Source organism: Dipteris shenzhenensis, chromosome 8, assembly GCF_047967505.1.
Source record: "Dipteris shenzhenensis isolate YYH24624 ecotype China chromosome 8, Dip_SZ_1.0, whole genome shotgun sequence".
Taxonomy (NCBI): Eukaryota; Viridiplantae; Streptophyta; class Polypodiopsida; order Gleicheniales; family Dipteridaceae; genus Dipteris; species Dipteris shenzhenensis.
Window position 1 is genome coordinate 48,692,090 of NC_141603.1, and position 14,844 is coordinate 48,706,933.

The 14,844-nt window shown below is 42.1% G+C and overlaps 2 protein-coding genes across 2 annotated transcripts in view; both read right to left on the minus strand.

Moving 5' to 3' along the window:
• LOC147899613 (uncharacterized) overlaps positions 1–4,123 on the minus strand; it is a 40,028-nt gene extending 35,905 nt beyond the window's left edge. Inside the window, exons 1-4 of the mRNA XM_087377758.1 lie at positions 4,075–4,123; positions 3,694–3,963; positions 3,308–3,537; positions 3,089–3,142 (exon numbers count right to left, since the gene is read on the minus strand). Of these exons, the coding sequence (XP_087233884.1) occupies positions 3,089–3,142; positions 3,308–3,537; positions 3,694–3,963; positions 4,075–4,121 (601 nt within the window). The 5' untranslated portion in view covers positions 4,122–4,123. The remainder of the gene's footprint in view (positions 1–3,088; positions 3,143–3,307; positions 3,538–3,693; positions 3,964–4,074) is intronic.
• A 4,260-nt stretch (positions 4,124–8,383) lies between these two features.
• On the minus strand, positions 8,384–8,889 carry LOC147899614 (uncharacterized). The gene has a single exon (XM_087378697.1). The coding sequence runs from the start codon at positions 8,844–8,846 to the stop codon at positions 8,412–8,414; it is 435 nt and encodes a 144-aa protein (XP_087234823.1). The 5' UTR covers positions 8,847–8,889; the 3' UTR covers positions 8,384–8,411.
• Between the last annotated feature and the right edge of the window lie 5,955 nt (positions 8,890–14,844).

The window sequence follows — 14,844 nt, forward strand, 5'->3', positions numbered from 1 at the left end:
CAACATGAGGCTTAATGGTGGAAGAGATTGATGAACAAGGGAGAGGAGGGCTCCTTTTATAGAGATTTTGTTACCCTCCTTCACCCATTTACAATTGCTACTTGTAGATTCCTTTCCCCATCAATCACATAAGCACGTATGTCACCATCCATGTCCTTTTTGGCTATATTTGCCATGTGTCCCATCACAAGATGCTCAAGACTGTTAAAATATTGAGAAAGTCAAGAGACAATACCAATGCCAAATTAAAAATATCAATTTTTGGCGTCACATCTTCCCCCCCCAGCAGATCCTCTCTAGTACAAAGAGGGTCTGCTAGCCCTCAAGGTGGTCGAGCATAGAAGAATTTAAGGTGATACTCATTGGTGCGTCCGGGTATCACCATGCCATCAACCTCCTCAAGCTGATAGGTTCCATTCGTGAACTTCTTTTTGACTCGATATGGTCCCTCCCATCGATTGATAAACTTTTTGCCTAGCTGCTTGTCCAGACAGCTATCAAATCTCATTACCAAATCTTCTTCTGCAATATCTTTCTTCTTGCGTAATTTGGTGTCAAAACGGGCCTTGTGCCTTTTTTGAGAAGATTCCAAGTTTTGTAAGGCCTGTAATCTGCATTCATCCAAGGCTTCTAGCTATACCAAGTGTTTATCATAGGCATCCTCCTGTCCTTCTATTCTTGCAACAGCTATGTGAAGAGTATGTATCTCCAATTCAATGGGTAAAATGGCTTTTATTCCATACACTAGTTGGAATGGTGTAAACCCAATAGCTAGCTTGTGTGTGGTTCTGTAAGCCCATAAAACTTCTACCAAGTGCCTATCCCAATGCCTTTTCTTGGTGTCAACAAGCTTTCCCATTGAATTGCACAACAATCCATTTGTTTTCTCAACCAAGCCATTACATTGGGGATAGTATGGCGTGGACATGCTATGATTTATCTTTAGCTTATGCACCACATCTTCAATTAGTTCATTTCTAAAAGAGGTTCCTCCATCAGTGAGAATTTCCAAAGGACAACCAAAGCATGAACAAATTTGATCAAAGAGAAATTTTGCAACAATAGAGCGAGCGAGAAAAAGCGAGCGGGCCCAATGAAGCGAGCGAGTTTTTTTACAATTCCTCCGATGAGAACAAATTTGAAACCGAACTTACTATAGCAAGATGTTGTCATAATAAGCATACCAATAATCAGACTTACAATCCACCCTATCTTTCACTTGAAGAACATAAACTAATTACCAAACTCATAACATAGATGACTATTGAAATACCACTTCACCCGCAAAATGCACTAGACCAAAACTTTCCAAATGTATCCATGGTTCACCACAACAACTATCAGTCTATGAACAAAATGGTGTTTTAAACCATGTTCTAATCCCCCTGACATTCATCATCAAGAAAGTAGTTGCGCGCATGTGGTTTATCTAATTGCCACTCATCATATCTCTTGTCGGCTGTCATGAATCTTGCCATTTTTTCTGCATAGCATGGCAACAAACTACAACAAAACATACATTTCAAAGGAAAGTAAGTCAAAGTGGAACAATGAAAATAATTTCCAACAAGAAGAAAGTCTTGCCATCCTTATGTGTTATACAAAAGACAATTCGCTACCAACAAAAAGCAAAAAAAATCAATTGCTAGATCAAGGCCTTACAAACACTATCCAAAGCATCAAAATTTGTACTTTCTTGATTCAAAGGCACCCGTAAATGTTCACTATCTACCATATTATAAAGATGCTAAATAACACTTTCAAAGTCCTCAATTTTAGCATTCAAAATATATAACAAAAAAACTCAGGGCCAGTAGCATACTAGTCATCAAAGGGGTTTGTGACAGGTTCCACTCTCTCTTCTTCCCCCTCTCCATCATGCTCTGACCTGATCCGTTTTCCAGAACGATCTGCCACAAGTGGCTCAACAATGCTAGCCATAATACTGTTGTCTGAATCAAATGAAAAACAAGGCCTGCCAATGGCCTGACAAGCACGCATAAGAGGGGCTGTACCACAACCCATCTCTAGAACCAGCCCTCCAGGAACACAGAGAAGAGACATAATGCAACCTACAAAAAAACTACTCCTCTCTAGTCCACCTCGTGCTAGCTGAGAAGACATAGGCACGATTGTCCTTGCAGAGGGAGGTATGTAATGAGTCCAGACATCTTCACGTGGATCAATCAAAAGCTGTTGGAAAAGTGGAAAGCTCTCCTCCCAAAAAACTATTGGATTCTTCTTTGCTCTACGTATTAGAGCTAATACTGAAGATTGCATCTGGAAACCACATGGAGAAAAACATGTATAGTATATTGACTTCAACTAGCAAGCATTATAGCATGAAAGATGGCAAAGATAGCATGCATAGGACTTATCCTTCCAAACATAGCATGCATAGGACCAACGAGGAGACATTTGTCAAAGACACTTTTATCATGGAATGCAAACATAGAATGCATGGAATGGTAGCTTACCTTAACACTTTTATCATGTTCTCTACAAAATCCATATGGAAACTTGTCATGAATGATCACACGTCTGATAACCTCCAAGCCCTGGACATATGCAAACCGTTCCATCCAACCAATACATTGTCCTACAAGCAATTAATTTTATTTAAAACTAGTAGAATGGAAACAAAAATGTGAAATGTCAATTGTGGTATTGTGCCTTACCTACCAAAGGACATATGCATGCCAACCAACCACTATCAGACAAAGAAGCTGATGCAACTGCAAGCCCATGCCGCACATGGTCCTCGAGCAAGACATTCCAAGTAGGAGTGGATCCTCTCTCATCAAGTGGATAGCCAGATGGAAAATCGAGCAATATAAAATCTGAAGCCCACTTCACCTTCTTACCCATCCTCTTGTAGTCCTGATCTCGACTAGCCACTGTAATAAAAAACTCATGCAAAATAGCATACTTATCATTTCTTTTAGAGAGGTGACTGTGATCGATGGAACACGTATTGCTTCACAAGTCCCGAGATTGATTCTCCACCTATATGCAAAAGCAAATTAATTACAAGTAAAACTAGTGTTAAAGGAACAACTACATATGCAGAACACAACAACACCCTTACCTGCACTCTCTATGTGATCCATTTCATGCCGCATAGGACTAGATGGTCCCTCATCTAGAAAGAGAACAATCATAAACTTATTAATGCAATGTCAAAACAAATTGAAGACAGCATCAACAAACAATCATATTGTATCTTCCTTACCTTTTTCTGGAGGATGTTCTTGTTTCTCTTTCTCTTTCTTATCTCTCCTTGAGCTTCCCTCCACTTTGTCCTTACTTGCTTCATTGGCTTTTTGTGAAGCATAAGTATTGTACAAGTCTCTTTCTCGCACCAGTACTTGTCCTTTAGGAAAATCTATCCACCAGGGACAATGTGCTAATTCCCATTGAGAGAGACGGTGCATGCCAGGTGGATACATGCATGCAGCATGACCAATCTCCACCCAACTCTTGCACAAATTTGGAATGTCAGAGATCCTTTTCTCTATTGCCAAGCGGGAGAGATATCTATCAACCAAGAAACACAAAAAAATTGGATGTCCCAAACCATCAAAAGGTCAAAAAATCAAGTGGAACAACCATCAATGATTGTGTAAGTACATGAATCAATAGCACAAAAATAGACAAATGAAAAATGAACCTTCGAATGAATTGACAACATACCTATAAACCACCCTATGGGCAGCCATGTCCAACTCAGATAGTCCATCTCCTTTTTTTCCACCCTTGCTCTCCATCTTTGTTTCCTTTGATCTTAGCACCACAAACATATGTTTTCTCCCCTCCAGTTTTATATCCTCCATGTATTGCTGCAATGTGTAATCCTTAGGGGTATCCAAAGGCATGCCCATTGTTGTGATTACCCTCAAATCTTCAAGCACTTTCAATGACTGTCTCTCCACCTTCTCCAAAAATATCTCTCTACTAATCCACCTAAACAGTAAAAGTTGACGCAATTTTATAATAAAAAAATAAGAGTCATGTTATTGGCAAGAAACAAACAAACACCATGAAAGATGATTTGTATTGGTAGAAGAAACACACCCTCTATACTCAAGGTCGCCCACAGGCATGAAGTACATGTCTCGCATAGGTTTAGTGGCTTCTAACAAAGAAAGGAAAATATTTTTTTTTTCTAATCTCAAATCAGACTTTGCAATGAGTTGGAGCTTCTCCAATGTCACGCAAGAGTCCGCACCATCAAAGCGCAAGGCAAACAACTTTTCCAACCAAGCCTCTCCAAGACCAGGATCTATACAATTCAACACCTATCCAAAGATGACATGTCAGTCACTTAACTTCAAAATAAATGCAACAAAGTATAGAAAATTCAATTCACACCTTTCCCATCCTATCAGCAATTCTCTTTTGAATTATGGTACGCTGCTTTCCTTCTGCCTCTCCCCTTTGATCTAAAGGTAGCTTTGTAGATATTTTGTCCATTGCTTTTTTAAGCTCTGTATTGTACTCAACCTACATACATAAGTTCCAATTAGAGAAAGCAAAGGAGTGATAAAGAAGTAAGCATCAATACAAATGCAACATTCTACCTGGAAGACAAGCCTTGCCAGATAACCTCTTGTCAATGGAAACCATGGCTTCTTCCCTTTACTCTCTTGAGCCCTCCAATTCTCTATTGATTTGATCTCACTCAAAGACAATGTTTTCATAAACACCATAGAGTCACACTCACAAATGTTGTGTGCATTTATGAGTATGTCTCTTAGACTGGGTTTGATAATGGCATGTTCATTCATGCTAGAAAACAAACAATAAAGTACACAACCCAATCAATAAATGCAAAGTAGCATAAAACACAAATGTGGAGAAGATTCAAAGAGTCCATGTACTTACGAATTCATTCGTTGTAGCCCTGCCAAGAGAGCAATCTCACTAATTTTCCTTGGGTCAATTATTGTGCATACCACTCGTACATGTCTTTTCTTGTTTGTAGGAAAGATTTCCTTGATAACACTCATCCATGCAGTGGTCCTATGATTGCCCTCCCAAACAAATAACATCTTTTGCGACATAAAATGAAAGTCAGTGTTAGACATCACATCTTTCTCAAACTCCTCATCCACCTCTCTCTAGGTGGGAGACCAACTCTTCCTCATATCATCTGTCACAACTATCTCCCCTCCATCACTCTTGCAGACAGATACAATGAAAGACCCTTTCTCCGGGAGATAGCCCTCCACTTGAAATGTACTTTTGAGTGAAGATACATCATCACGAAGTCCTCTCACTCTTGCATAAGGTATCAACCTACACAAGGGAATGCGAGGACACTGGTTTGAATCAAGCATCCTACATTTGCCAATCACATCACCTCCTCCTTCCACCTGAACTTCACTATCATCCAACTCATCCTCCTCCACTCTTGGACCTTCATCTCTTTGAGTTGATGATACTTCAACCTCTAGACCCACCACACTTTCTTGCTCTTCGGTTCCACCTACTGATGATTCAACATTGTGATCTACTTTTGTTCCTCTTGTCACCTTTGTAGAATGTGCCACTTGAACTTTTCTGCCTTTTTTTCCTGTCATCCTGAAAAGACAAAAAACAAGGCATTTTTCCAATCATAGTTCTCAAAACCTTTTCAATAAAAACCAAAACTAAAAACAAGAAACAACATGTAACAACAGATAGAGTATAACCTATGGCAGGTTCAAAGGTCTTCTCAAATCTTTCCATATGCTCAAAAAAACATGAGAGCTTTTTCACATATATATATGATAAAGGGTTTGTTTATGAAAACATATGCAATACATATCACGAGGGCAAAGCCCCAAACAGATAATGAAGTGTGTACACCTCATAAGGAAAAAGCTTCAGACAAATATCTCAAATTGCTGACATATATGAATGCAAAGGTGTGTAAACTCACACTTATGAATAAATATCATTTTACATATCTAGACAAAAATACATGTATCTACCAATGCAATTGATTTCCAGTTTAGGGAACATTCACCCACTTGTGTCCTAAAAGAAAAAGTTTCATCTCCAATGCACATAGTATATCAACTTGCAGTGGTATCTATACACTTAGATATATGGAATTGCAGTGGCAAATATGCACTTCTATGCCTACCCCTTACCCTCATGAAAAGACACCTTGAGAAGCGAAAAAGGACAGCGCATTAACGTGCTGTCCTTTTTGGCATCTCAAGCTGTCTCTGATGAACGCTTTTCAGCAAGGCTTTTCTACTCAATCCTCCATGTATAAATACTCACAAGAGGTTGCTTCGACTATTTCATCTTTTGTCTCCAAGTATGCTTTGGTATACAGGTCTTATGGTCTTTGGAATGCTATTGGACTCTTGGAGGGATAGGTCACATGGTCTTTTGATCGCTATGCAAGGAGGGGACTATTGGACTGCCCGAGGGACCAAAATAGGCAACGCGTTAACGCGCTGTCTCTTTTGGTCTCTCATGCAATTCTAGAGCATAAATAGGACTGTCTTCGAAATGCTACCTAGATGCCGATGGTCTACAAGGTTTTCTAAAAGTTTTCCTCGTATCTCTCTACACTTGAACATTGGACTTGCACTCGCTCATTTGTTTTGTGAACTTCTTTCATCCGTTCAAGAGTTGAATATCACTTGAATGCCTCACATGGGAGCGGGTCTTGGACTGCCTGGGGCAACAAAAGAGGCAGCGCGTTAACGCGCTGCCTCTTTTACTGCCCTTCACAGTCCAAGTTCCCCTCCCTTGCATGACTCTGGGTAACTCTAGCAACCACATACATGCCTCGTATATATGGTTTGTAGAATATGGGCACAAATTTTTGATGGCAAGTCTTATAAAATGAAATGATACCTCGGGCTGCTACACAACCAAGTCAACAAAGAACCTGTGAACACCATCGAGTCCTAAGCAACAACCACCGAGCAATGCAAGCAAAATGGAGTAACGAAACAAAATGGAGCAAGAAAAAGTCGTGAAGAGCCCGAGGAGATAAAATCCGACACCAAAATGCAGACTAATTAGACTATACAGAAAGGCGTACATCCCATAGCCTGGGGCAGCAAAAGAGGCAGCGCGTTAACGCGCTGCCTCTTTTGCTGCCCCAGGCTATGGTGTGTATGCCTTCCCACACTTCCCACAGTTCAAATGCTGTGGTGGCAGTTGGACTGCCTGGGGCAGCAAAAGAGGCAGCGCGTTAACTAATGGAATCTACATCTCGGAGGTGGTGGCAGTTGGACTGCCTGGGGCAGCAAAAGAGGCAGCGCATTAACGCGTTGCCTCTTTTGCTGCCCCAGGCAGTCCAACTGCCACCACCTCCGAGATGTAGATTCCATTAGTTCCAATCCTTCAGGAATTATAGGTGCAACATATGATAGGTGCATTTGTCAGCGAAGGAATCGCCCCAAGATAATGAAGCCGTGCCTGTCGGGGACGAAGAAAATCCTATTCCTGTTCTCCCGTTTCTGATATACTCTGCCTCACTCTATACGAAATTTCCCTCACGAGCGTCCTGTGATTTTGATGATGCGTCCTGTGACTTATTCGCCTGCACACGAGAGTGCCATAATGGAGTTAGAATCCGCGGAAGACGAGCACAAAATGCAAGTGCCAGCAGCAAAACTCGAGTGATACCCACCACCCGTGGTAAGGCACTAGGATGGAAGAATGTGTGAGATGGCCGACCAGGTCATTGAGTTTCTTGTTATTGGAGAAGCTACCGTGACCACTGTCACAAAAAAAAGAGATTACTGTTACGGCTAGGAGACAAGGTGAGAACAGAGATTTGCGAGGCCACAACCCCGACTAACAGTAGATTCACGGCTCTCTTAACGAAACTCAAACACATTGCTACAATCGGCTCGCAGGCAAGCGGGACAATCTAAATCATCTTGCAGCTCCAGCCTCGTCCACTCGACTTTTCGGTATTACTTTTTCATATCCGTCTGATGAATGGCATATAGCTTCGGGAATACTAGCCATTTCTAGCATGATTTTGGGAAATTTAATCGCCGTTACTCAAACAAGTATGAAACGTATGCTGGCATATTCCTCCACAAGCCAAATCGGCTATATCATGATTGGGATACTTGCTGCAGACCCCGATAATGGCTATGCAAGTATGACAACTTATACGTTCATTCATAGCAAGTATGACAACTGCCACCACGCTACGCCACGCCACCTGCTCGACTTGTTGGTAGGTCAAAAAGGCTAAAGGTTCAATTGATAGATGAAGTGGAATCGTATAAATGGTAACAAAGACGGAAGGAATCGTCAAATTCGTTTTACGATTCGTGCTATCGATAGCCTACATATAGGATCTGAAAGCGCGCTCACATGGGAACACACCAACGAATCCTACAAGCCGCTGCCCCGCTTTACTATCCGAGCAAGTAGCTTCTCATTTACGCCCCTCTGGCGAAGGAGTCGGTCGGGAACGAGCGCGAGAGACCCATAATGCTCTTGAAGGTGATCTTATCCGGGTTCTTCTCGTCGATATAAATCTCATTCACAGGCACCCAGACCAGCAGATCCTTGGCTTTGACGCCTCTGATATCCTTCATCCGCTTCTCCGTGATGGTGCAAGTGACGAGCTCATCGTACACGCAATGGCGGTTGGCCTTCTTGAAGTGGTGCTCCTGGCTACGGCGGGTGACCATCCAGACGAAGCCGGTGTCTTCGACCCAGCCACCTTCGACGATATCCTGGAGGGGGAGGAGGCCACCGGGGAGGTGGAAAGTCTCGAAAAGCTCAGCAGATTTATCAGCACATTCTTCACCGAGGAAGATGACGGCCTTATCACGGACATCAGGGAAGTAGACAGCAGTTTCGACGGCCATAGCTAAAGAGATAGAGATGGAGATGGAGATGGAGATATTGAAGATGAAGAGAGGAGCATAACAAAGAAGGGCTTTGGGGGGGTTTTAAGAGATGGGAAGAGTGTGTAAAGCATTGAATATAAAGCGAGTTTTACGAATTGTTCGTGCTGGAAGTGAAAACTCTATAGGACGCCGCAGACGACACCTCGGCACACAAGCTAATATCCATCATAACGATGGGCATTACAATATAAGCCACCAGAGAAAGGGAGATGAAAGCGAGGCGCCGAAAGGAAAGAACGAAAGGAAAGAACAAATGCTGTGGTGGCAGTTGGACTGCCTGGGGCAGCAAAAGAGGCAACGCGCTGCCTCTTTTGCTGCCCCAGGCAGTCCAACTGCCACCACAGCCAAGAGAGGGCAGGAAGGTACTATGATCATTCGTGAACTCTGAGCGACTATCGTCGTCTACAAGGGGAGGACTCATGTCCAGTTCTATCCCAGCAATGCATCGTCAACACACAACCCTTCTTCTGTATTTCTTTCCGAGCTGCCCAACAACAAAACACACATGTAATAAAATTCGCCAAAACATGAGTGCATGAAAGGGAAGGTACTTGGGGCACTCTTGTTGATCTTCGAGTTTTTGAGAAGCATTGCGTCTCTACTTGCAAGCTATAAAGTAGTTGGTAGTAGATGACTTCTCAACAAAGTCGAGAACCGAAATCTCACATCAGAGCCTCCAAGCGTAGCTCCCTGCAAAAAAGTATGTATAGACAATCATACAACACGTAGTAAATTCAAGCAAACAATCAAAAGAACGGAGGGAGATAGATAGAGCTTGTAAAAGGTATGGCAACAGGATCTAAGTAGAAGGCTTCGTGCAGAAAAAGAGGAAACTCTTTCCCCCTATTCCTTGAATCAAAAAATCACAATCAAGTTGAAAAACAGCCGAGTCGTGAATAGTATCCCAAGTGGTAGAGAAGGTTCGTTTTGGGAAAAGGAAGCGAGATAGACCATACGTTTTGCCGCAACCCTCTTACAGTCATGTCCAGGCTTCTCAAAAGAGTTGCTCTAAGAATCCGATGCCCAGTGGTAGCTACCAGTGTGTCAACGAACTCCAATATTTCACCATGATGTAGTGAACCTTCCTTTGAGCAGTGCGCCACTGTGCGATTCCTACGCAGCTTCCTGAGTCTTCCAGCAAAGGGAGTTTTATTGTGGAACTGGCTTTATTGGAGTTCCAAGAAAGAGCACGAACAATCAGAACGAGGCGAAGGAGGGAGGAGGGCAAGGAAGGCGAGCTGGGGGAGGTAAGCTTGGAGGAGGGAACGGATGAGGGGGAGCAAAGACGAGGGGTTGAGGGGGAGTTGAGGAAGTAGAAGTTATCACACACACAGATGGAGGAATGAGGGGGAGTTGAGGAAGTAGAAGTTATCACACACACAGATGAAGACGAAGAAGATTCGGGCGCCATTGGTTGGCGGAAGTGGACGAGCCATTGGTTGGCGGAAGTGGAGTGGCTGAGCGGCTATTGAAGAAGGCGAAGTGGACGAGCCATTGGTTGGCGGAAGTGAAGAAGGAAGCCTCGCGTCTGCTTCCTTCTTCTTGAGATCTTCTTATTTTATGAGCATTTACTCAACATTTACTCCACTCGAATTCCAATGGACCTGTCATCCCGCCCAACGCTCAGTCAATGGCAGGCCTAGCCTTTAGAGAAACGATTTTATCAGATTTTGCAGGCCTGGTCATTATTAGACGGTAGGAGAAGACGTGGGTATGGGTAACGCCAGAAACCGCATAACCCTTGTAATAGTGAGGAGAACACCTTGTAATGACTCATGATGGAAATAGTAATATTGCTCGTTCATGCAAATGTGAAGTAAACTAACACGTTTTGATAGTTTTCATTTTAGATATGGATTTGAAGATACTACTCATTCTAACTATTACTCTAGTAAAATATAGTAATTATAAATCTTTAATTTTTTTCTTGATATTTTAGTCGTTCAATTATATAAATTTGAAAGTTACTTCTCTTTTTATTCATTTATATTAAATGTACACCCTTACTGAATGAAATGCATGAAGGCATCTTGTTCAAATAAAGACTTGCAGTTAAACGACCACCTTGGATGCTAATAGTGACATCCATTTGCATTTGACACTTACAGAGACGAACTTGCTTCTTCTCTTCTCTCCCATAATCCCTCTCAGTGGCTCTTTCAACACTTCTCTTTGCTCCATTCTCTTCGGTCTCCAACACATCTATGCCATTTCTTCTTTTGCCTCCCTGCTTCCGGACCCTTTCTGTAGCTAGCTTTTCTCTTGTTCTTTGGTTGGTGTCGTCTGGTGCTACATCTTGGCTCTAGCATTTGAATCATGCCTTTCTCAGTTTTCATTCGCTTTGGAGAACACGAATCATTGACCATTCGTTTTGACACTCCTTTCTTGGAGGTTTCATTGGTGGAGCTTAAGGAACACTTTCACATTGAGAACGAGGACATTGAGCTGCATCAAGAAATCGGAATAGATGAGCTTGCCATTGTACTTCCAGTGGTAAACTTAGAGGATGGTCAGAAAGGGTTCAAGATTAGTGGTAGCCAACAATCAACCTTAAGAGTTCACATGCCCTATAAAAGAGGTTCTCATGGTGACTTTATGAATCATGAACTAAATAGTGTGGTTTCACTGATAGAGAGGATGCCTTTGAATAGTTCTCTTCATGTTGCGCTCAAATCTGCAGTTTGAGTGGAGAAAGTTACTGAGCTTCCTCTAACTTATGATGGATATATTGTCTTCGAACTTCCACCTATGCCTAAGGGTTCACCAATGTCTGGAATGGAACAGAATACTGATGGTCATGTTTGGACAAAATATTCCACATGTTCGCAAGACTGCTTCAATGGTGTTGTGAGAATGAGTAGATGTTCAGGTTATTTGAGATGTTGTAATTTGGATTGTCCTTTCCTTGAACGAATGGGAGTTTTAAATGATACACAATGGAAAGGAAAGCTTAGGAGACCTCCTCTACCTGGTCCCATTGATCCAGCCTTGGGGTCACTTGTGTGCAAGCATTGTGATGCAATACCAAAGTGTGTTTACCTATGCAGTGCTATTATATATTATTGCTTTCCCCATGAACGAGTGAAGACAACGAGATGTGCAGTGCATGTGGGTTTCCATGACCATCCAGTTGAAAAAGGTAGAAGTCGAGCAAAGGAAATGCAAGTAGATGATCTCATTTCAATGCGTGCAAGGTTGAATGGAAATTCCTCTTGCAAAAAAATCGAGGTGTCTGTGGCACAAGACCTTGTGATGGAGATGATGCTAGCAAAGGATGGGGTTGTTGTGGAGCCGCTAGATGATCAAAAGTTCGAAGAAGTGCTTGAAACCATTACACCAATGACCCAGAGAAGGAGGCTTCAGAGAGTGGTGCAGAGCGCAAGAAGTGAGGCTAGAGGAGGGGATGGTGGAATGGATTCAATACTTGATTTAAAGAGGAGATGCAAATATCCATACCTACAAAGTATCCTATTTCCTGAACAATTGCAAGATGAACAACAACCACATATCTTCAAAATGTCGACCATTGGTCCAGGATCAGGAGTTGATCTAGTGAATCGCATGCGGCCTGGTGGGAGCTTGGGATCACAATGGGTTCATTTTGACCATGTGCATCGAGTGAGGGGATGGTCAACAATGGGTGCTCATGTGTATGACCCATTCATAAGGGAACTATTAACTATAGCAATATGTGAATTCAAGGTGGAGGATAACCATGCTCAAGTTCGATTCTGGGAGCTACTGAACAATACAATGGAGAAGAATGGTTTTGAAAAACCTGAATTCCGTGGATTCATGGCAGATGGAGCAGGAGCAAATTGGCTGGCTGTCCGCACTGTTTACAATGGGGGACCGGAAAATGTGATGGATGGTAGAGAAAGAACTTGTGTTTTCCATTGGGAGATGAGCATGGTTGAGCACACCAGACGATGCATTAAGCCGCAATTTTAGGAGGAGCATAAACTTCTATGTCAGAAGTGGAGAGAGGCAACAACTTCAACTTCTACAGACCAATGCAAACAAACATTGAATTTGTATTGGTCCCCAATTCATGTGAAGGAGGGTGAGCTACCAACATTACATACGTGGCTTGCTTGGTGGGATGTTAGAGTCAACCAGTGGGGGGGAATGTTCTTGCAGCAAGAAGAGCACTCTGGATTTGTTCCTACAGTGAACCTTTCAGAGACAAAACATTCTAGCATGAGAGCAGCACATGGATATGCAAAACACATAACATTGTATGATGCTTGTGCAGCAGATCTTGCAATGAGTGTCGTTCAGAGTGCCCACTACAATGCCTTTATGAATGGAAGACACTTGGGTACAGGACCAAATTTGGATGATCTCCGGCGAAGAATACTTGATGGTAGTGGGTCTGGTAAAGGGGACAGAAATAGGCTTGTGGATTTATCACACATAGTGATTGAAGAGGGTGGGATACAATCTCCTGAGATGAATAGGCCAATAACAGAATTGGTGAGCATAAGAAGAAAGAGGGGTTCAAAATGTTCAACATCGGTCCATGCAAATGATAGTCATCGACCAAAATACATGACAGTGACAACAAGGAGAGTGATAGGAAAAAGAAGACAAATTGATTTTAAAAGTCCATCACAGGACGTGGTTTGTAGAGAGATAGATATTCATGAAGCCAATTGGGCGATCAGGAGAACAGAACCACATAGCGTTGTCACATGCTTTGGCTACTTGGCAGAGAGTCGGAGACGATGTGGGGCACTAATCAATGCACTTGGTAGAAGTGCAAGTTATGGTGTGCCAGCCCCTTGTTTTAAGGGAAGAAGGCAACATTCTCATGGAGTGACAGAGCAGTTTGTATGGTTTTGTAATACTTCTGTCACCCATACATGGAATGTGGATAAATCCATTCAAGGTGTTCCTGGGGTCTCTCCAAGTGTATGGAAGGTTGCAAGTGGGACATCAATGACTGTAGACGAGAGGGGTGCCCTTGTAAGGGCAGGTTTCGTATTTAATAGTGATGATTCTATTGGTGTGATGGGACCTCCTTATGCACAGCAGATCCATACACCTAGCCATGTGCGCCCTTCTCATCGTGATGGAAAGCTTGTTTCATGGAGAAGTAAGTTGAATAAAGATTTCAACGAAAGGATACACAAGGCAGTTACAGAAAATGGGGAGGTGGTGAGAGAGAACATCATTATTCCACATGAGGTGCATGTATTCCATGTTCGTACAACAGGATCAATGTCTAAGGGGCTAACATATAGTGTCTTGATTTCAGAGTTTCCACGTTGCACATGCCTTGATTTCACAGAAAGGGAAGCAAGAAAAAGTCCCTACATGCCTTGCAAGCACATATACTTCGTGTTTATTGTTGTCTTGGGCTTAACTGAAATGGTGCATCAGTTTATGCATCAGGCTGCATTGACAAAAGTTGAATTGTTTCAAGCTCTGGGTGGTAGAAGAAACCCATCAAGTATGTAGTGTATGGCTTGGATGCCCTTTTTTTTCAATTCCTTCAGAATCGGATAATATATGTAGGTGTGCTTTCTTGCATGATGCTACACTAAGTTGTATTTTTTGAAGGTGGAAGAAACCCATGAAGCATTTAGTAGGCAGCCTAGATGCCTTTTTTATATTTCCTTTGGAAGCGGATGATATATATAGGTGTGCTTCCATGTTTTGGCAATGCACAAAAAAACATTTTGTACAATCATTCCAAGGGTTGGTTGGAAGATATTTTAAAGCATCAAATTTTTCTATCAACTTTTTTTTGTATGACATATGCTTTTTGTGCTATGGAGTTAATAACTTTTAGAAAAAAGGTGACTTCTGACAACATGAAGAGCAGTTAATGTAATATGTTACTATTCTCATTATTGAAAGCATTCAATGTTTTATTTTATCATTACTTTTTCACAACAAAGGAAACATGATTTGAACATGTACTTCTGGAAACATGCTAGCCAAGATGCAG